The 23,465-nt window shown below is 41.1% G+C and overlaps 1 protein-coding gene across 4 annotated transcripts in view; it reads left to right on the top strand.

Annotated features, from left to right (window-relative positions):
- Positions 1-23,465, top strand: part of arhgef28a (Rho guanine nucleotide exchange factor (GEF) 28a) — a 37,678-nt gene continuing 14,213 nt past the window's right edge. Inside the window, exons 1-17 of one of the 4 annotated variants that reach the window (XM_041059118.1) lie at positions 1-408; positions 2,944-2,998; positions 8,440-8,584; positions 8,695-9,072; positions 11,275-11,464; positions 12,272-12,461; positions 13,002-13,071; positions 14,396-14,442; positions 14,636-14,708; positions 17,691-17,806; positions 17,918-18,189; positions 18,268-18,439; positions 18,556-18,667; positions 19,775-19,861; positions 21,366-21,408; positions 22,392-22,493; positions 23,092-23,215. In XM_041059118.1, the coding sequence (XP_040915052.1) occupies positions 2,966-2,998; positions 8,440-8,584; positions 8,695-9,072; positions 11,275-11,464; positions 12,272-12,461; positions 13,002-13,071; positions 14,396-14,442; positions 14,636-14,708; positions 17,691-17,806; positions 17,918-18,189; positions 18,268-18,439; positions 18,556-18,667; positions 19,775-19,861; positions 21,366-21,408; positions 22,392-22,493; positions 23,092-23,215 (2,154 nt within the window). In that variant the 5' untranslated portion in view covers positions 1-408; positions 2,944-2,965. The remainder of the gene's footprint in view (positions 409-2,943; positions 2,999-8,439; positions 8,585-8,694; positions 9,073-11,274; positions 11,465-12,271; positions 12,462-13,001; positions 13,072-14,395; positions 14,443-14,635; positions 14,709-17,690; positions 17,807-17,917; positions 18,190-18,267; positions 18,440-18,555; positions 18,668-19,774; positions 19,862-21,365; positions 21,409-22,391; positions 22,494-23,091; positions 23,216-23,465) is intronic. The other 3 variants (XM_041059119.1, XM_041059120.1, XM_041059121.1) reach the window with 3 other exon arrangements.

Genomic DNA, 23,465 nt, shown 5'->3' with positions numbered 1-23,465 from the left:
CACACTGATTTAGCCCATGGAAATACATAACGCATTCAGTGTTACTATAAAGTTATTACATACCGGGGACATTAACACGCATGTTATACACACCGTCCCTGCCTCCCATTGAGCCGTTCAGCCCGGTGTGTGAGGGGGGCTGGACCAGAGGAGCAGGCTGCAGAAAGGAGACACAACTCTGGCGACACCTGCAAACAAACTCCCAACCGACTCCCTCCCGGACCGAGGAGACGGATGAGGCCGAGGCGCAGCAGCAACGCGGAAAAAAGATGTGAAAAATTGTTATTAGTTATTAAACGGGGAAACCAGGAACAGAGAAAGTTTTCCAGGACATAAAGTCGTGCAATAGGATCTGAGTGCACGGCAGATCGGACCGAGTGCGTGTAGCTGAGAGGGAGACGACGCCAGGTAATGGAAAGCTGGTAACTGGAAAACTTTAGAGTAGATTTTGGTGAATGCCAGAAGAAAACGACAGTACACAGCGCGACTGTCATGATAATGTCTATTTATACAGTCGGGTAATTGTTGTTGCCTTGATTTATAGGTGAGCAAAAATGCTGTTGCGTTCACAGGTAAAACGTAAAAAAGTGTGTCATGCATTGTTCCTGCGCTCACTGTTAATTCAGAGCCTTTCATAGTCTTTGTCACCGTTGTGAACAGTTCAGAACTCTGTGTTGCTCTGATTGGTTTATGCAGGAGTTTCACTTCCCAGTGATAGCAGCACAGGTCATTTGTTGAATAATATGTTTGAGCGCTAATAATGTGTATGTCCTACTAATTATCTAAAGCCTGTTTTCGCCTGTTTGAGAGGTCATCCAGTGGCTTAGCCACGAAAAGGCACAGAAAAGGTGACTGGAGTTTGTTTACACTATACTTATAACAGCTAATCGATATTAATAGGTAATCTATGTGCTATTGTCACTAAATGACCACGAAGAAATCTTCAAGAAACAAGTTTTTACAACAAGTGACTGGTATTCATCATTGCAATGAGCACTTTCTAATGAGAAGTAATGAGTAACACTGGTCCTAAATTTATCTCCATGTACCCAATCAGAATGTGAAAGTGTAATTACCAGAAGCCAAAAGCAGAAAAATGCACATTTTCATACAGCCTGATAACTGATTGCAGCACGTCATGTGAGAGGAATTAGATGATTCAATCATGCATCACCAGAAAAAAAATCTAAGGACAACAGGATCAACTTGCTCACGTCTGAAAATATTTGCATCACATGTATAGAACGCAAAATGAGTTTCCCTAATGCATTTTGACAGCATGCGTTCTCTTGTGATGTGTAATCTCTTTTCTCACGCTCTGTTCTGAGGTGCATGGCCAACAGCCAGGTCAGGTTTCTTATTCACATTGTACATGTCAGAGGCTAAAGTCAGGCTGAGGACAATGACTGACACAAATTTCTTTGCAGACTAGAAAAACTGGACTCTAAAACACGGGTTTCCTTACAAACACTGTGCCTTATTTTGGTTTCCTGATCACAATAAGTTCAATTTTACTCATAGATGATTCAAAAGTTGGTTTTGTACTGAGGAAGCTCAAATCTAGATCTTCATTCTTTCTACATGTGGGTTCAGTTTATGTCTTTAAACCTTATATAAACTAAAGCATACAAGAATATTCATGTTTTGTTGACCTAATGGGGCGCAACCTGCAAACCTAGGACAATGTTTGCTCTACAGTATGACATGCAAACCTTCTCTAGTTCCACATTACAGTAGTGCAGCCTTCCCTTGAAAGGAGTAGGATTAAAAACGGAGCTAAACGCCCAGGCCTGTGGCACTGCTCTCTTCTATTGATAAGATGTGTTTTGGGCACAATATTACGGTATGTAAACATAATAGTGGTATTATTATTATTAGATAAACCCTAAGGACATTCAGTCACTGGATTACAGTATAATGTGACTGGACCTGCTTTTAAGACACTGAATCCTGTTGTGGTTGTTGGTCTGCTGTGTCGCTTCATGGGTCTATTTTCATAAAATAACACGGTATAACCTTGGGTTTGACCCAGATTCAGAGAAGAGTACCTCCTACCATTACAATAATGATTTTACCTTCACTGACTTAATATTTATATTTATATACAAGAGGTTCAACATCAGAAAAATAATTTGTTGTTCCGTTTTTTTTTTAAATTTATTTGTGGCATAATATGTTATATCTACAATATTGGAAAAAAAGCTGAATTATTGTACAATTAATGGATTTTTTTTTGTTTCAGATTTGTTGACAATGGAAATAATAGCTGATTGAAGCCCTAGTTAGGATCTGAAAAATGAAAGAGTTAGTACAGAGAGGAGGTTTGTTATGTGCAGTATATATATGCATAAACAAACACATAGCAAACCATTCTGGCTGGTCTGAGCAGCCCTGGCTCATGCAGATGAGTGTCTAGACAAAGTGCAGCCTGCAGAGCTGACACCACTGTGCAGCTTTGAAGTCATGCACTATTCACAGCTGAGAGTGAAGTCACAGAGGATCAGGTGTGTGCAGATGATACAGTTACTCTTACCTCCCGTGCTGTATTCTGACTGAAGACTCTGACACTGTAGCTACTGTAGCTGCTGTAGCTTCATTCATACTCATGGTTGATCTCGATGACCTGAGGGCTGTAAGCAGAGCATCAAAGGTGTGGGAGTGTATACATCTCACATCTCACTGACCGCAGGTGTTGTTGTGTTTGGTATATGTTTTTCCTCTTGTTTCTGGTTATGGAAGACAACACATATTTCACCATGTTAGACAAAAAATTTTTAGAAATAGTTTCAAGGTGATTAATGTAATGAATGATTACTTTTGATTATGAGTATTTTAGATGGTTATAGATTACACTACACAAATAGAGACAACTGTGGACAAAAATGGACAAAATGCTTTGGTTGCTTATTCTTACATGTAGTAACATGACTGTTTCCTCCTCAGGGATCTGGTGGATGGGGAGAAAATGGAGGTGAACAGAAGAGAGGTGCCTCTTTATGTAAGTGCCTACATGTTTTGTTTCAGTCTGTGATTCTCTGATGTGCTGGCAGTCTGGTAGAGGGGTCTCTTTTGTTATTTTTTTGGGAGCGGGTGGGCGAATACATAAACTCTGAATGCTCCTCTGGATCAGTCTCTTACATTTAGACCCAATTCTGTTTTTGTTCTCACCAGAATTAGAGCACTCTAGTCTCTCCCCCCAGCCATCCCTTTCCTCTCTCTCAGTCCTGACTACACTGTCTGTGTAGTGGTTGACTGGCAAGCCTTGTGTCGCAGGTGAAACCCAAGCCAGGAGAGTTTCAGTCTCTGGGGAAGCCAGGCCTTACACAGCCTGTTCACCAACTGGCAAGGCCCCCTGAAAACAAGGCTTCTGCAGCAAACATGGGAGCCAGAATAAGAGAATATGCCCATTTGCTTCTTGGTTTTACACGCACCAGTTTTATGTATTAAATAAATACACACTTTCTTTTGGAAAGCGTGTTAGAGTGCAGGGTGCGCAGGTGTGTTTTCAAACTTTTTTGTTTGACATAGTAGAACTCTGTTTCTTGCTGTTACTTTCATTCCTTCCATCTGTCTTCCCTTTCCCCTTCAAACCTCCATATCCCCCATCTCTCTCTCTCTCTCTCCCCACCCCTCACTCTCTCTTTCTCTCTCGCCCCTATTCTCCCATCTGTGTGGAAGCCTGGGTGGGCCATTCACTGAAGCGTTGCCAGATTTCTGGTAAGCAGAGTGTCTGCTTGTTTTGCTGTGTCACCAGTTTCAGACAGCGGGGTGGGAGGCTCACTCCGAAACCTTTGCTTCTGCTCGCTCATGGAGGCTGATTGAGGACTGCTCTGAAACCCTGGCATGTGAATCATTATGGGCTCTACCACTTACACATACACCTCTCCATTAAGAGGAAGTGGTGTCTCCACCCTCTAAGGTCACAGCTCAACAGGAGCAACTCTCACTGCTGAATGAGATCCAGATTTCAATGCCGGCCTTTGTGTTGGCAAGCCACGGCACGCTGCTGTGATATAAAGGCTGTTATTGTAACACGCCTAGTAAAGTTTTATGGTGCACCTCCACATGTACAACATAGTGTCAGACCCATAGTGGATACTGTTTGGCCAGATCAATGAATAAATGGCTGCATTGAATTGCAGGCATAAAGTGTGGGAGTTCCTGTGTTTTAAGGAGGCTTTTATGGAGCTCCAGCGCAGGACTTCATGTCAAAACGATTTTGTTGTCCAGATGTGTAGGTGTGAGTAAAACTGATCCCCTGGCAAAAAAGACTTGTGTGCTCATGTTGGTGAGCTGAATTGTGAGCAGTCCAAATCTGGTCTTGTGTCTTTATAGCAGCTGTTATCACAGTACAGCACAACTTCATGGTCACAAATGGATGTAGATTAGCTATAGCTATCTTTGTAGTACCATATTTGTTCAGTTCTCAGTATGGTTTGATGGTGATAGTTATCACATTCTCTTTGAGCTAGCAGGTATCTCTGTGGTTTATGATTTTTTTTTTCCTCCTCTAAGTGCTGCGATGATTGTGTTTGCCGTGCTTTTCACCTGTTGGACCAACAGGAAACCTCACCCTGCCAGTCATTTATTGATAAGCCGGTGAATCATAAAAAGAAAAGAAGAAAGAAAATATCTTTAACTTAAACAAATAATGTGCTCTTATTAAAGGGGCTTTCTCAAATATAACAGACCTAAACTATCAACATTAATCTTTGTAATTATTGATTTCAGCAAACATTTTGCACAAAATCCAGTTTCTTCTTGGTATTATTATTATTTAACAAACGTGGCAGCCCTGTTCTTTGAAGTGAAATGTTTGTGACACCACTCCAGTTTTCCTGACAGCCTTTTCTGACATGCAGACTAGTTATTAGTATCTCATTTGCACAGCAGATTAAGTCAGAGGTATGTGTTTCAGCTGAGTATGAGAACAGGCCCACGGTACAGTGCTAGATGTCACCCTCAAGGCTCCAATGAGATTCTGGTCCACTGACTTTCTTTTAGCTCAGATGTGAATAGTGTGTCACTTTGAAACATTCTTATACACTTTTGAGTTTGAAAAAATGCTTAGCTTGTTGGACTGTTTATGAAATGCACTGAGCATGTGGATGTTGAAGGGTCCAAGCATGTGCCTTTTCTCAGGCCTCTGTTGGTTTTTGATCAAAGCCAAGCCATTGTGTTACAATGATTTACAGTGATTGTAACACAAGTCTTTTTTTGTAATTCTATATGAGGATTTCTGCATGTTTCACTGTTAGGTAGACCTTTTCTTAATGAGACAAAATGTAATTTGTGTCAGCCTCTTTACTGAAATACTACACTGTGAAAAATGATCAATATTTCAAACAAAACATACTCTGTCCCCGCTGACGTCAGGCTCTCTTCTCACTACGAGAACTGACTGTTACTGGAGCTGTTTTTGTTGTTGCAGTGGCAGTGATCTTGCTCCCCTGACGTCACCTACGTGTTGCACTCAGGAGATCATGGCAAAGAGCTATAGAGCTGATGACTGCTGGTTTCCTGGAGACCACAGGCAGCAGATCTCATGTTGTTTTCCCCCCTGATCGGACAACAACATGTGGAGATTGCAAAATCATGCCACTGTTGGCTCATTGGATTTGGTGCTTTAATGAAAACTAGTATTAAACAAAATCCCCACCAACTATTGTGTCATATTAAGGTTATCCTACACAGTAGAGCTGCCTTTTGGATTTTTATCAAGCTCCTTTTCCATATGTGAGAAACCTCCTCATGTTTATGTTCCATAATTAACACATTATGCTTGACCTGAAAACTGCACATATGGGAGGCATGAGGTAAAACCACAAGGTGTTGAATATTTCATTGTTACTGGATAAGGCTAGGTCGTGATAACGTGCAGGAGAAAAGGCCATAGATCACATCAGTCTGACATCTTATCACCACCCAACCATCCTCGTTCCTCTTCCCTAAGGTACAAGAGATACAGTTAGGATCAAACAAATTCTCTCTGATCAAATTGTGCTGGTGTAACGCAATATTATCTGAGGCTGTTGCAGATTGTTGGGACAGTTAAGTAGGAACCACAGCCCCCTTGGAGAAGTGAAAACAAAATCAAAAGATATTAGAAAGAAGTGCTCACATATGTTCCCGTGTCTTTCATAGGCATTTAAATCTAATAGCTGGAAGACAATATAGAAAAAATAAAATACCAGAGACCAGGAATAGATAAAGCCTAATGAAGTTAAAATGATTTATCAGTATGACTCATCCAGTGACATTAAATTGAATAATTGACATCATCTGTGTCCAAATTTATGCAAAAATGGCAGAAGAATGTCTGCCTAGATTCATTATTTTATTTCTTTATTCAAATTTTTCACATAAAAGAAATTATTTCTCCACTTTTCTAAATGATGATCGATGCCCTGTGTGTAGCTAGCCTCGTAGGAAATCAGGATGACTGCACAAACCACAGGGCGACATCTTATCTTATTGTTATGTGGAAAAACAATCAGCGATAACATTAACAGTGGTAAGTGTGCACTAAGTGGTACTGCAACTACTTAGTGAGTGGAACAGGCTGAGAAACTGCAGCTTGAGTCAGACCTCTATTATCAGTCTAACACAGATGCATTTCTACCTCTGAACCACTGTGGACTGGGCTCAGTTTAGGGTCAAAGTGAATACAAAGGGAGACTGATTCCAGACTATATATTCAGTCAGAACTATAGACTTTACATCAGCCCTAGGATTGATTGGTTTGCCAGGAACATACATCCTCTCCTTATGAGGTTGTTTAGAGAAATCTTTTATCTGTAATTACATTTACAAGATACGTTTTGAAAATAACATTATGTACCCTCTCAACATGCCCCAGAGTAGACATTAGCATTTAGCAAAGCACTGCTGTACCTGCAGACTCATACACAGTCTAAACTGTAAGGGTCAGCTGTGTGTGCTTCAGTCCTTTGTATTCAGTGAGCACCTGCTAAACTGTTGCAGGAATTAAGACACTGGACAATGGCAATACATGGAGAAGCCACAAGCTGCAGTAGTCGCTGGTTTGAGAAGAAACGGTTGCATTCTTTAAATGTTAAGGTGATTTAGGCACTAAAAATACATTTAAACATGATGGATGCCTTAGCCTAAAGTATTAGCAATAAGCATGAATTAAGGGTGGCCCATAAATCACAAGATAAAACCCTAATCTGAGCAAAAGAAAACAGAAGATAGGAAATTGCACAAGCATGGAACTTCAAGTATGCAATAGCTCTTGAACTTGTATGATACACTCTGAGCTAACCCTCTTGTAAAGGTCAGTCTGTGGAGGAAAATAATACTGAGGAGACGAGCTAAACCCTGTGCTTTCTATTATTTGATCATCTGTGTTAATACTGAACATGCACTTTGTCTTGTTAGTGAAAGAGGCACCACATTCACTCTTCCAGAATGTTGTTTTGGCAACAGAATACTTTGATATCCCTGCATAAATGATTTTATGCTGCAGAAACATACCAGATGCACTGACTAATGTAAGTGATCAAGGGAGCACTGAGAGAAAATCTTGTTGGTTTTTGTCTACGTTTGGGTCTGTGTGTGTTTATGTGCTCAAAACATGAGCTTCTGTGCAATCAAATCTTTCTGCCTCTAGTGCCCCCCATGCCTTTTCTAGCTTGTATGAGAATTTTTTTAATGTTTTATTATGAAAAAATTTCAAGCTTAGATGTTATGTACCTTTTACAGTGCTGGTGAACCTGTAGTCTAAAATCAACAACCATGCTCATAACTCACCCATCTGAAAAAAACAAACAAAATAAAAAACAGAATCATGTTTAATAATACTAAACTGCAAAAACATGAACTTATAGATTGAATCTATCCATGTGTTACAATGCAAATCCCAATTAGCCCCAGTCTAAAACCCAAATTCCAACTCATGAGACTTGTGGGGGTCTTTGAAGTGACGGAAAAGTGAAGGATAAAGCAGAGTTTATATGAGGTCAATAAAAAACAAGGTCAATGATATAACAGGAATAATGAATCTCATTATGAAGGTGGATCATGAAGTAGACGCTCAGTAGGGTGCAGCTCTCTCCCATTGTGAGAAAATGACTGATGTCTTTCTTCTTCTTTTTTTGCCTGCTGCCCTATTTTTCCTCCTTCCATCCTGCACAAAGAGTACTGTTAACTTTGTGAAATTGACTGAAGTAGATTAGAAGGTGTTAGCAGGGTGATCAGAAAAGACATTTTCCTTCTAAAGAAAGCTGTTTAGCCAAGTTCTGTTACTAATATAACTCTTAAATTGTAGCCATTTGAATGTGGTAATTAAATGAATGACAATATTGGTAATGACACTGATAGTTACTGATGAAAGATGACTCGGTTTTATTCAGAAGCATTTACTTTGGTTGTGTTGTGAAGGCAATTCAACGGATGGATTTTCTTTTCTTATCTCAGGGGCAGGTGGAGGCCAACATCAGGTTACAGGCCAACGCTCCTGAAGATGCAGAGTATTATGTCGTTGTACAAGGTTCAAGACTTACACATGTGACTGCTGCAAAAAGAAGAGATGATGGGCTGACCCTTTGCTTCACCGTTCCCGGTAGGTCCTTCAGTCAGCTCAGCTCTGCTCAGGTTTCACTCTCTGCCATTGCCATTGTCATTGCCTCTCTACCTCCAAAGATCTATTATGATTTCTTCTATCTCCCACAGGCCATGACCTTGTGGAAGTTGTCTCTGTCACATCTTACTTTTACGCAGAGGACCAAGTAAAACCATGTGAGGGTGGAACATCTCTTGAATACCTCAGGGACGTTGCCCAGGAAGCAGCAGAGTATCTGAGTGCACACAGGGACCAGCTCGGGCCCCAGAGCTACCTAGAAGTGCTCAAGAGGTTTCCCACGTGGGCGCAGGCAGCTGATCAAGAGCTCTCTGTCGGAGGGTTAGACCGTGATGAGGAGGATGTGCGGCACAAAGATAGTAGAGGCGGCGAAGCTGGTCTCGGGCAGCTGGATGAGAAGATCACACAGGCTATGGCCAACATGGATTACCCTCAGCAATGGAAAAACACTGACAGTCAGCCAAGGGAAGGTAATGAAACAGGAAGTGAGAGTATAAGCAACAAACTGCAGTCTTGTAGATTTATATTTGCCAGGGGTGATTTTGTAGTCACTTCAGTAGTGCCTGCCCTGTTATTGATGTTTTCTGACACTTCTGAAGCACAGATGCGCCTTCATATTGTGCTGCAGAAATCAATTAAACTTCAAAGACAAAACCGGTCTAAATCAAACAAAGCGCATTCGGAGGATCTGTGTCAGTGTGGATAAATTTTAGTCTCTCAGAAGAATATAGGACGCAAGCCTCAGATCCTAGGGGCCTCATCCACTCAAATCCTGGTTTGTGCTTTGCTGTTTCCTGGATCACCCACAGAGGTCAAATGTCAAGGATTCCCCTCGGCTCAGAAGATATGAGGAAACCTCTTGGACGAGCTGCAAAACATCTTCCATACATTTTTTTGTTGTTGTTGTTGTTGCTGTTACTGTTTTGTACACCCAGGAGATTCTCCTAAATGTTGCTTAGCTCAAGTGGGCTCTAGCCATAGCCAGTCATTCAGTCCTTCAGGTTAATATCACTGTTGTGGTGTTCTTCTGTTCAGTAGGTCTCAGACCAAACATGAGATCTGACTTTACAGCCCAACTCTTTTATCACATGATGTGCAGGACCAGCCAGCCAGCCGGGCAGAGGCGGGTGTGCTCCAAAGACGGAGCAATTACTGCCATTATTCCTCCTCAGTCAGATTAGAGTTGTCTTGCAGACCTCCGTGTCTATTAAATCAACTCCCACAATCCTCCTCTGCACCGCACTCCCACTCCTTTACACCACAGCTGTGTCAGAATTGTTTCTGGCGTCTGGCCTCAGATTTTGTTATTCATGATGTTTCATTATTTCAAAGCATTATTCAAAAATGGCATGAAACACTAGCAGTGTGCCTAGGTATTGCTATATACTGTGAATAAAGGTGTATTTGCATTGGGATTAAAAGAAGTTCACACACCCTAGTGTGGAAAAGCTTACTGTACGGCTGATATAGCCGGTACATGTACTTTATCGCCTCCTTATAATTCTTGGCTGTTTTGTATTCAGCATGGGCAGAAGAAGGAAATTCAGAGATCCCAAGTCCAGAGACAGACTGGAGCCCACAACATGCTGAATGCTGTATAGAGTCTCAGTGAGTGTCATTCTCATTAGGCAGCAGTATGTGTGCATGGCTGGTGCAGAAAAAGTAAATGGCCATGCAAAACACAGGCGTGGTGCAAATGCAAAGTAGCTGCCAGCGCCTAGTCCTGCTCTGCACTGTTTACTGGTCAATTTGACAATGACATTCTTGTTTGCTGAACTTTGCATGAAGAGCATGCTCAGTATTCACCCCTCTCAGCCAGTCGAAACTGGGTCACAATTAGCGGCGCCATTTTGGAGGTGACGGGGTGTTTCAGTTCATCTCAGGCCTCCTACAACAAATTGGAGGGAAAAGAGAAAGTAAGAGTTGAGTTCTTCTGCACATTGTTCCTGGGTTTGAAAGATAGCACCATGGCAACCTTCACCCACTCACCCACACTTAAAGGGAAGGCCCACAGACAGAGTACCACCGGCCCTCTTTAAAACATTCTTTCATACTGTGCTTACAAAACAGCAAGTGTGTATATGGAGGATTTTACTAAGCAGTTATCAGTCAGCATAAACATGCCAATCTGTTGTAGAAAGTGTAGATTAAAGCATCATTCAGAGTCACAGCGAATCAGGATTGTTTATTTACAATACACTTATTGTTTGTACTCCTTTATACTCCAGTGAACATGAGGCAAGAAGCAGCAAATGTTTCACAGCAGGTGCTGGCTCAGTAAAACATCCAGTTTTTCCAGGTAGTAATATTATTGATAAGCTGTAGACCTTACGTAACCCAGGGCTCCTCATTCCTTCATTGGTATGATGTGCTTCTACCATACATTCCATACATATGCAGCAGATGATCTGTACCTCTGCACAGAGGGAGAGTTGATGGATTGGTTGTCGTTACTTAAATAAAGTAGTAGATTGATTGTTTTTCTGAACAGCTACAGACCAGTATGTTCAGTAGTACACTGAAGTACACATAGAACTGCTGTATGTTCACTTATTTTAAGCTGCTTTAAGCTGCAAGTTAGTGTTACTGAACAAGATTTTTCAGTTGTTTTTTGGACTAACTGTAATTTCTACCTGTGTTTGTATCTCCCATTTCTTTATATCTCTCTCTAGCTGCTGAGCTTCAGGCCAAAGAAACCCTGCTTCACCTGGCGGTGCGTTTGGGTTTGGTCCATCTCGCCCGTTTCTTAATTCACCAGCCCAGAGGTCAAAGGACATTGACCTTACCCAATCAGGAGGGAGACACACCACTCCAGCTGGCTCAGAAGGACGGACAGCATACCATGTTCAGGGTGCTGGCAGCGTAAGGCTCTGTTGTCAAATCCTGAAGTAAAACAAATCTCTTATTTGTGAGAATGCTACTGTAATACACAGATACACATAAAATAATGTGCTCTCTCTCAGTTTCTGAGAGAAACAAAAACATTAATTGCTTCCAGGAGCCATTTTAAAAGGAGCTCCTTACACTATTTAAGGAGTTGAAAGGCTGTGCAGAACCTTTTTTATTGCATCACAACTGATGTTTATGCTGTTAGCTTCTTATTATATTAATAAGCTGCTAGAAACAACACATGATCCAAGTCATGACTCAGACGTTATTATCAGCTCAGGGATGCCTACGACGTCTTCAGAGGACCACACATGCAAACATCGAACATAAACATCCTTCTGAAATCTACTCAAGCAGCAAAAGAAGATACCTCTGTTTATAGATTGCACAGGAGAGTTGCTTCAGGTGTTATGAGAGGTCGTATTTCAAAATGCGACAGCTGCCACTAGGGGGTAACAGGATCGGCACGTCGAATAGTAAAATAAGAGGGGAAATGTACACAAAATGATCATTTAAATACCTAAAATGTGTTCAGTTTATGATAAATCGTACTCAACCTTTCCGCTTGCAGTGATAAAGCTTTAGAGCTTGTCAGTGGAGACAAAGCATACAAATGATGTAACAATGAGAGCACACAATGACTAATGAAAACTTTATTAAAGGCTTATTCATAGGGGAGGCTCCTTTCTGTTCTCGTTAAATTCGCTTCATGTCAGCCTCACTTCCGATCATCTTTGTTCTAACTGAGGGTGCGTCTGCTTTTTTCTCTCTCCTCGTCAGTCCTCCAGGTCCTTCGGTCGGCCCTGCCTCAGGTGTGTGTAGTGTGTGGTCCGACAGCTTGTGCATGCTGAGGTTTTGTCCTTGGATGAACTCCCTGTCCCTGACTGTACGACAGGCTCCTGGCAGTTGCCCTCAAGACAGCATCAGGGTCCTACGGGACAAACTGGTAGACCACAGCATCCTCAAACTGGTAAGAGCAGACCATGGGGAACGCCTTTATTTAAAATCTCCCTTGGAGTCACATCTATTACTGAATATTGGAGAGAAATGACTAATTCATATTCCCATGCATCTCTGTGTATGATGTAATGTGCTGTTGCTGTTGAGATAAGGCCATTTGAGCGGGTTTTGTTCAGACTTGTGTAAACAGTAAGCTCTTGACTCTCACACCCTTTAACATGCAATTTGACATTTTGATAAGAGTGGGTAAGTAACAGTAAACAAAACTCTGCAGCTAATGTAGCTAGTGAATCAAAATGGGATAACATGAAAAGGACAGACAGGTCAGACTGTGGTGATAGTAGCATGTGCAGAATGAACTATGCTTTGAAATGTTTAACACGTTATTTCCAGAGTTTGCAGAGTTTTGACAATATCTACTTGTTGAGGAGAGCTGATGTTTAGTCAATAATTTAGGCATTATGGGAAAATATTTTTAGCTATTGTTTGCTGGTTTCCTTGTATAATTTTCAGTGCGACTGTGTTGACATAACATCTGCTTTTGTTCCAGATCAGTAAACTCAGAGCTGATACTGAGTTAGACAAGAGAAGCAAAGATGAAGTCCTGTCTAATGATGAAGGTAAGGTGACTTATTAAATGAAACTTTAAACTAAATTACTAAATTACACTGTGCTTTATTATGTATTGAATTCCTGTATATAGTGGCCAATTATTACCCTTTGACTTATTTGCAGTCATCTGACAATGAGGTTTGGTTACCAGTGACATATCACAAGATGCTTTTGACTGTGATCTGTGCATGAGAAAGGAGTTACTGTGAGTGCAATGGCACAACAAGACTTTCCGAGTAGAGTTCCTGAATTTAGAATAACAAATACGTATGAGTACTTGCAACTATACTGAAACACAGTAACTGTAACCAAGTACTTGTAATCAGTTGTAGTGCTGACACTACTAGTTGATAGATAGAGATTTTATCTCTCTGGACTGAATATATCTGAATTTTGGACAGTTTTATCAGACAACACAACCAAATTAAAGAGGCCTCTCTGAGCTGACATTTCGGAGACTAAACGATTATTTGACTCATCAAAAATACTAATCAACAGATTACCCAATAATAAAAATAGTTATTAGTTGCAGCTCTGGTGTTGTCATCTCACTAGTCTCTGCTTGCACCAACAGCTCATATATTTGCTGTCTGTCTGTGTGTGGTGGTATGTGAGTGCAGAAGAGATTTTACTGAAGAGTGGTGGAAAATGAACCACCACAGATTCACTTGAGCAAACATTTGTACGGTGAGACATCCATCACTTGCGACCTAAAGAGACTAAGAAAACACTTCCAACAGACACCATAAAAGGCACACTCTCCTCTTCACGTGTTTGTTTTTCCTCTGAGATTACAGAGAAAACTCAGGGGGCATATTGTTTTTTTTTTTCCCTAGGTTGACATGCTCAGGCTGGCATGCAACCACACACAAAGCAAATGAACCATTTAGATTTCCAATTCCACTACCTTCCACTACCTATTTTATTTTTCTGTCCGTCTTTCTCTCTCTCTCACACACACACACACATTTGGTAGCTCCCACTTAACCTGTGGCCACTGTTTTTGGTAACCATAGAGATGGCAGTATCGACTCATAAAGAGAAGAAGGAAGTGTACCTTTGTATTGACCTTATCCCTGTCCGGACTTCAGCAGCCGTCCATTAATCCTCTCGAAATAACAACCACACAGTAGGGAGTATGTGCTCTTCCTCTGGACCTGCTGCTTTGGATGAACACAACATCTCATTGGCCAGTTTTCCATTCCTGGATAGTAGAGTAATATCCAGAGGACCTGATGTTGTTCTGTCCACACCACTGTTCTTGGGAGGAGGAGGAGCAGGAGTTGGTGTGCCATGCATCAACTTCTAGTTAAATATTTTTGTTTTGTGCAGGCGTTAGCAAGGAGCTCCGAGTGGAAGAGCACGTGCTGGTGGACAATGTGAGTATACTCATAAATATATGTGCTAGTCTGTGGTACAGAGTACGCTGTGTGCTCTAAATGTTTATAGATGTGCCTCTTAAGTTTGTTGCCGGTTCTTGCATGCAGTTGTGTGTTGTTGTCAAGTACACAGTACTTCAATTTTCCTAAGAGCCATTCTTTCTTTGTGTCTTTTTGTCTGGTTTGTTAAAAGGTTTTTGAAGAACAGCTTGTTCTGTCTTTGGATGACGACGATGATGATGAGGAGTACCCATCCTCATTATCTGGTAATGCTCTTCTTTTCTGTTCTCTTCTCTTTTCTCATCTATCAATATCAACTTATTTATCCACCTCTAGGATTTACAATACATGACGGATTTATTTGCTCAACGTTTTGACTTGACAAACACAATAGAAACTTGTCCAGACCAAAATACTTTTTCCATTTCAATATGATGGCAATGATAAAACACCCATCTGGCTTAAATGATGAATGGGTAATCCATAAAAAAACACAACAACATATTTGTGGCTGTACTGAGCAGCAGGGTGTGGGAACAATGCATAATAAGCTGGTTGAGAAGCCCTGACTGGAATCCTTTCTCTTGCAGTGCTGGCACAATATGTTGAGCTCTGTTTTGAATCACATCATAGGAAATCAATACGCTTACTGCTTCACAGACACAGACAGGGATGCACTTTTTTTTTTCTGGGGTTGAGGAGCAGTTTTCTTTGATTAAATGGATGTATTATCCTCCTGGAGTCTGTCTTTAGGCTGCTTGGCCTCCACAATGACTCAGTCTGAGAGCCCAGGAATCTGCCCTGTCACTGGGACAAAGACAGGAATGGGGTCAGGCTTGTCCCACTCAAACTCTGTCTGAGCTGGGAGATGCCCCGCTCTGGCCTGTCGCCCTGCCATTCCCTCCCCCCGACTCCCCTAGGTCGTAACAGTGGAGCTGTGTACTTGAAGTGAGAGGGGGAATGTTAACAAGCTCAAATGTCGTAGGCTCACAAAAGCTGATATTTTAGGTGCGCCACATACATTAACCTTGAATTCTCTTTAAACATACGCGTGCACACAAGATTGTTTAAGCTTAGCCAGCGCAAACACTCACCAGCTAGTAAAAACTCTGGGGAGGATGCTCAAATGTTTCAGGTGTTGCCACGGTTACTGTGAATGCTAATTTCCTGTGTGTTGTTGTGGCAGAACAAAGAGTTTGCTATAAACTCTAAAGAGACTACAGTGCTACTGAATGGAGCCTGTAAACTTTGTGACCATAAACTGAAATAGGCATGTGTGTGTGTGTGTGTGTGTGTGTGTGTGTGTGTGTGTGTGTGTGTGTGTGTGTGTGTGTATGATCATTTCTCTTTGTGAAGTACTGATGAGTGACAACACAAGGGCAGTGATCCCAGTGTTTCCTACTTAAGCAGATTGCAGATTTCTTCTGCGTTGCTCAAGTCATCAAATTCACTTTTGAGCTGAATGCTTTTATTGTGACGACAGGGCCTCAAAGTTGCCATGGTACAAAGTTGTCATTTAGAGTTATTGTTTTTTCCAAATCTGTCAAAATGATCGTAAAAGTTTCTCTAGTTTCACTGACATAACTCAGCAGTGTCAGTTATTGTTGGGACGAGCCGCTGTGACAATTAGTCTACCAGCTGAGACTGGTGCTGCTTCAATCTGTCACCGTCCTTTAAATGAAACGCAGTGGAAATTTTTGTGTCCGTGTGTAAAGCTGCATACGCACCGACAGTTTGATGTGAGCGAATAAAGTGAAAGCAGGCAGGCAGAGACATATAGAGAAAACAAGATAAATGCAATGAACTGAAAAAGTTTGTCTTGAACTGGTCATTTGAGCTCTGTGCTAATGTCTTCACTGTGTGAGAGCAGCAGGGAGGAAATGCCTCTGTGATGCCCAGGATTTCCCTTACATTAGTGCAGGCCTGGCTGATCCAGACATCAAAGTCTGGGTGGAAAGGGCACAGAGTGCTATGAAAATGGCATCTCATCAAGAGGTAATTTTCCACACTGTTATAGTAGAAATACAAGACTCTTGCAGTCTAGCCAGTCACAGTGGGGCAAAGTACATACATATAAGCATATACATATGCCATGTACGTTCACTTTACATAGGAATTATCCTCGAGTAAAATTTGAAATGCTTTACTTTATGTCACTTGCACTTCTGCAGTCATCTCTGTAATCATCTTTACTATACATTATTATGGAATAAAACTGTATAAAATAAGTAGAACTTCAACTAATGATTATTTCCATAAATTAATCTGACATTTATGTCCATTATGTTCCATTAATTGGCAATTGTTTTGTCTACAAAATGCCAGAAAACAGCAAAAGATGTTATAATTTCAAGGTGACATATTCATATTTCTTCTTTTCTCAAAGTTCAAAATCCAAAGTTGTTGAGTTTACTTGTCATGTTTGACAAAGAAAGGCATCAAAGTTAGAGCAGTTAGAAATAGAATGGAGCTGTGTCTTTGCTAGAGCCTCATGGGTAACGTGGGTAAAAATAAAGAAGACAGAGGATTTTTCCGTGAGAACAGATAGAGTTAAAAAGTGTTAAAATTCTGGGCTTTGTTTATGAATATCAAGAATGTGTGTACATAAACATTGTTAAGCAGATGTGGCACATGAATAAGAGTATGACTCAATGCAAGACAATAATCCAGCCTGTTGGTAAGGATGATATGTGGAGGTTTCTAGGAAAACAAACCTTTAAAGGTCAAACAGGGAGGAGGTATGCAGTGCCTCATCATATTTTCCTTTCTTCACTCTAAGCCTTGACATTTAAGCAATGAAAGATCGATGAATTATGGGGAAAATGATCCCAAATTACCAGAGTAAACCATAACAGAAGGCTTATCAGAACTGAAGTAAATATGACTTAAAAGTCTGATATTGTCATATTTGGTGATCTGTTTTATTTTTCTTTTTTTTTTTTAATGCCTGCTGAAGGTTTCTTTGATGTGTTTTTTTTTTTGTCTGTGTCAGACAGTGAAATATGCTGTTTGGTTAAAATATTTGGTTACTTTTGTTACTCTGGGAGCTGCTCTCTTTATTCAACCAGACATGTAGTATCTGGCTGATGGTAGAAAGAATTATAGAAATCAAACGTGGCCTCTTGCTGCCGTGTGGAGTGGCTGATCTCGACTGGGAAAAGGAAGGGGAGACAAGGAGAACTGGTCGGTTTGAATTATTAGAAAGTATACTGAAGCTGTCCTGGGATTGTACTGTATGCTTCTCACAGTAAATGGACATCCCATGAAGTCCAGTGGAGCCCAAAGCCAGTTCACCCAATGTGCAGCAGACCCTCTGCTCTCTATGATGAATAGCAACGAGCAGACCATCACACATCCGACACAGGTTGTGCATCATACACTCCCTTCAAACACAGAATTTAACGTTCTCTTACTTTTTTCATTTATTGCACGTTTCTTTTTTGCAATTTTGTCTCCTTTTTTGTTTTTGCCTCAGGCGGAGGATGATGACCTGAAGTTCAGCGTTAGTGGAGTGACAAGGGACAGCACGGGGACAGATAGCGGGTTATGGGACACGGTGGATTCACAAGATCTCCTGCTAGCCACCGACACTCCTCCACCCTATTCAGAAAGTTTCTTCTCACACTCTATACCCTGCTCGCCCCCTGTCTCACCCTCTGGCCAGGCCCTCGGCAGGCTGAACCGTCCCATCTCCTTTGAGCCAACCAATGAGAGAGACAGTCCGCCCATGGACACCTGCGATCTCAGGTATTAAATATAAATATAAAGTTTTTGTTTGTTAAGTTCTGGCTGTCTCTGTGTGTAACTGCTGATTTATCACTCCAGTCCCAGTCTAGTGGCTCTGGAAGTGGACAGTGAAGAGGACATCACTGAGCCAAAGTCTCCGCTTTCCCCACTCTCGTCAGACGTTGAGAAAAGGGAAGCCTCTCGTCCCTCGCCCGACCTTACTTGCACTCGCAGCCAGTCTGCATCCTCAGCATGTGAACCCACCACAAAAGTAAAATACCATCTCAGTTGTGACACACGTTCATCAGACACTTTCACTTCTCCCTATTTCATGAGAAGCAGTGTTTGACATCTTTACTCTGGGTGATTTATTTTTACCTTGTTCAGGAGTTGGGTGACCAGGGGATTCGACTGCGTTCCTATTCCTACTCCTCCCCCAAAATCAGTTTGCGACCTGCTCGTTTTGCCCGGGAAAATCACACTTCAGACATCAACCCAGGTCAGTAACACATGGACTGTTAACCGCCTCACAATGAGTAACCAGTCACTAACAATGTGTCCATGAACTAACTTTGCTTTATTGATGGTCACTAATGGGGCAGCCCCACAAGATGAATTGTTTTCACATTCTGTTCATATTTAACGAGCTTTCAGCTGTAGATATCCTCTTTACTAATATTAAGTACAGTCACCTCCCAATGTATGAATGAGCTTATAGCAATAGTTCAGCATTTTTGGAAATAAGCTTATTTGCTTACAGAGCACCAGCTGCTTTTATGTCTGTATTTGTGTCATTAAAATATGAAGCTACAGTGAGCTTCATATAAATATATAAAATTAAACTTCATTCTTTGCTTAGCTTAGAATAAAGACTGGAAACAGGGGGAAACAGCTAGCCCGACTCTGTCCGGAGATAACAAAATCTGCCTACCAGCATTTCTAAACCTCGTTAATTGACACGTTATATCTTGTTTGTTTAATCTATACAAAAACAGAAGTGGAAAAAAGACAAGTTGTGGTTCTGTGGGGTCTTGTGTGTCAGACCATGTCTTGGCCAGGAGCAGTGACTTCCTGGAGTCTTGTCATCACAGTCAGTTTGGAAGGCCTGGCCAAGAAATAGTCTGGCACATAAACTTCCCCCCCAGAAAACTGCAACTTATCATTTTTAAACAGTGTCTTTTGTATATATTAAACAAATGAAATTTAGTGTCTTAAACAGTGAACTTCAGAAGTAATAATAGGCAGCTTTTAGATTTTAGGTTAGCTGTTTCCAGTCTTTATGCTAAGCTACGATAACTGGCTGTTGGCTCCAGCTTCATATTCGAAGTATAGACATGAAAGGGCGGTATGAATCCTTGCGTCCCACTCTCAGCAAGAAAGCAAATAAGCAGGCTTTCCAAAATGTAAAAATTATTCCTTTAACAGTTTCTTTTTCAAATCAAGATGGATTCTAGTTTTTCTTTTTTTCATATATTCACAATAAGCCTACACCACTGCATGAAGTAGTGATTTAAGAGCTCTCAGTCCAGAGTTTACAGTACATAGTGATAGTTTGCACCCTCTGTAGTTGATGTGTGAGCAGCCCTGTGTTCACTGTGCCCTGTAGATGCCGTGCTCCACAGTATCAGCCACAGCCGATCTCTCCTTCAGGCCCTCTCTCTGTCTAAATCTCTGTCTCTGCTCCACCCTGGTAGTAAGTACTGGACACCTGCAGTCGCCACACCGCGCAATGGCCCTGTTTAGCCAGCACGTTGCTGTCAGTGTCACTGCTTAAGTGTGTGTGTGTGTTCGGGGGAGTCAAGGTTATTATTGTAACTGATTCAGCTGCTGAGAATGAAAGCTTTCAAACATCTGATCAAATTCAAACACAAGAAAATATTTTAAAGTTGTTATTTCAGTATTTTTTTTTACAATGGATAATATGACTACGTTTCAGTTCATTGTTTTGGTTTTCTGGCCTGCAGATTTAAAGTTTTGGCTCACTCTCACTGTACGCAACTCAATCAGCACCAAACAGCAGACACACAAAATTAGCATCTAGCTGGTGAACATTTAGCAGCTGAAGAGCCAGACAGTTTCTTTAGGTGTTAGCAGAGACCAAAACAGAGCTAAAGTGAGAGTGAATATTGGACTTTCTTCACCAGAAACTCTTGCCATATCAACCTGAGACTGTGGTAATGCTATATGCAACTGTTGTTTTTACAGCTTGTTTCCACAAGAATTGTACAGTACATGTGAAGTAAAATCCCTTTGCCTGGTCCAAATTATAAATACTGGAACAGAATCTTTTCTGTTTTGTTTGGATCCTATGATTGGAGAGAACAACTTTCTGTGATGACTGTCAGGTGCTGTTCAAATTTATGGGAATTTATCCAACACAATTTGAAAACACAAATGATGTGGCCTGCCGAACAAAAAATGAAAATTTGATATCAACTGCCTCATCATCTCGAATGTAAAATCTGTGAATAATTATGTGAGAAAAAGCTCGTGCTGAAGTACAAAACCGTAGAAAACAAGTGAAAATAATTCAGGATTAGAACGAGGAACAGAAACTACAATCCAGGAACTAAATTAAAGTCATGAAACTGTAATAACCTTGGCATGTGTTTGCATGTGTGTCTGAGCAGATCTGCGTCTGTGTATGTGTATGGCTTGCCTAATTATGACACACCCTTTCTGTAATCAGAATGGCAGCAGGAGTGCAAGAAGAAATCAGATTTTCTGTGATGAAATGAAAAGATAACTGATTGCTTTGCAGCCTGCTGAGACGTATGAGGAGTCTCTGAGGGGTCAGCACTTTGCGTCTGTCTGTGCTACAGCTTTTATATGTATTGTTCTGTCCCGGTCACGTACTTGAGGCTTATTTCTGTCACTTTGCATATCAATCGTGATTGTGTTCAAATGCTTTCATATAAACCTATTCAGATGGTGAACAGCTCCTCTGGCATGTAAATGTAACCTCACAAGCTTTTTCCATATATTCACCCTGAAAGCGTCTGACATTAAGAATGAAGCTTTCTAATTTTGTCCTTTAGTCTTACTGTATGCTATTTTTGCTGATGTCTGACTCCCCGTGAGGGGGTCATCTTTTGATTTTTATGGATATTTGCTGCAACCTGTGTTTTTCCTTTGAGTTTTAATCATGTTGTCAGGTTCTTGAACAATCAACTCCTTCCCATTCTTTATGTTCACAGAGCAAAGAGCCTCAAGTATTTCAGAGCAGTCACATGAGAAAAGGTATTTATACCTTACTTTTATTTTACTTAAACCTGATGTAAATTAAATTGCATTGCCTTCCTCTGTCTTTTGAGTTTCAGTGTTCCTCTGTTCACATACTAAATGTCTCACCCTTTCATACTGCCCGCACTTACTGGGGCTTTTGCTCTTAATTAAAATGACACTGCGTTTCACCAGATATGTAATCCCCCATGCCAAGAGCAACATATGTGTGTAACCATGACGACCAGGCTGACAGCGGACACTCTGTGAAGTTTGCTGACGTCTTTTGCTGAGGCTTTTTGGTCCCTCTGAATCAGAGCTGGTTTTATGCGTTACTGGTTTTTGGATCCTTTCTTTTTTCTCGTGACAGCAGCAGCAGTCACGTACAGATATCAGTGTGACCCTGAGCTGTTCCCAGCCCTATTTTTGCGACGCACAATGCCTTTGCTCTGTGTCATCTTGCCCCTGTGTGGCATATTTTCAGATATGACCAGCAGCATCACGGAGACATGTCACGCACATGCAAATTCTGCTTTATGAAATGAAAAACTGCAAAATCTTGTATAGACTGTCTCTGTCTGCTCTGAGAGGAGTGGCACTGATTAAAAAAAAAAGGACCTCCTTTCCATTTCCTGTTCTACTGTTCCACTTATTTTCACTGCCGTTTCATTAGGACCAGTGCCAGTGGATGTTTCCTCTGCCACTTCATGTATAAATACCCTACTTGAACTGCTACACTTCAGTAGCTCCCCCTAGTGGAATATACCAAGCAGACTCAACGTGTTAAAGGCTGTAAAAGAAAGTGTTCCAGGCTGTTTCTATAAACCAAACAAGGGAAATTAATCAAGATCCAAAATGATCAACAATGAGAACTGTCATTAGTTACAGCCCGGGCTTGCATCTTCTTATTTGATTGTGCCGTCTATCACTGGCCTTTGTGGCTTTTCATCAGCATTAAAACATTCCTGTCTATCCGTGTGTGTGTGCGCTGTTGTTTACAGGGAGATTAGGTTCCGTAAGCGAGCCCAGTCTGCTGATGAGGAGGGCAGCATGGAGCTGACAGAGTCCCTCCAACATCTCACGCTATCTGAGTTCCTCAAAGAGTATGTGGAGGGGGGGGTTAAAGTCCCTCCGTCCGTTTAAGCTTCTTTAACCGTCCAATATAAACAAACTAACCTTAAAAACCTCACAACTGTATTTACATTATGACACGTTTACCACTTAACAACAGTAAACCACAGCCTCCCCACCTCTCCTCTCACAGCAGAACAATAATTACTTTGCCATTGTCTTTTCATAGTATGCAGCAAAGTCTGTCATATCCGTTTTGCATGTCTAACAATCTACTAATTTAAATTAACTTTCACAGCACAGAGTTGCAGTTTGACCAACTGTGATCGAAATTTCATTTTAACTGCTTTTTCTCAACATTTGTCTTACCAGAGACATTATCAGATGAAATTATGTTTGGATGAACGGTTGTGTCATGGAAGTTGCAGTTTGAACTAACCACAGTCTGACGTCGACCCTCTGCCTGTGCCTACACAAGCCTGTCATACTTGCTTTTATTGTCTTGACTCAGCAAGAAGAAAATCAAGATTTTAACAACTAACACAACAGTGACGTTTTTAGAGGCTTTAATTATAGAACACAAATGCAAGGTAATTAATTTAACAGTGACATTTTTTAATTTTTCAACAGGATTGAAGAAGAGGAGTTGGATAAGTACAATATCCCAACCAAGGTGGAGTCAGAGAAGTACAAAGTCATTCGTACCTTCAGTTTTCTCAAGAGCAGGATGTCCAGCACACGCAACAAGACCAAGGTAAACACAGACACACACACACACACACACACAGTCCACTCCTCTGCTGTTACACCCATCTAAACCTAAACTTAAATGAAAACTTACTAAAAAAAAAAAAAAGTTAGCTTTACAGGCTGCTCTAGTGTCTGTCTAATTTTAAAACTAAAAAAAACACATGAGAGAATTCCATTGAAGTGTGAGCTCTCAACATGCAGGTGTGCCATACTGGCTGATAGGGATTTTATTATTCTTATAGAAGCCTTTGTGG

The sequence above is a fragment of the Toxotes jaculatrix genome, chromosome 16 (genome assembly GCF_017976425.1).
Source record: "Toxotes jaculatrix isolate fToxJac2 chromosome 16, fToxJac2.pri, whole genome shotgun sequence".
NCBI lineage: Eukaryota > Metazoa > Chordata > Actinopteri > Toxotidae > Toxotes > Toxotes jaculatrix.
This window is presented reverse-complemented; position numbering and strand designations above follow the sequence as displayed.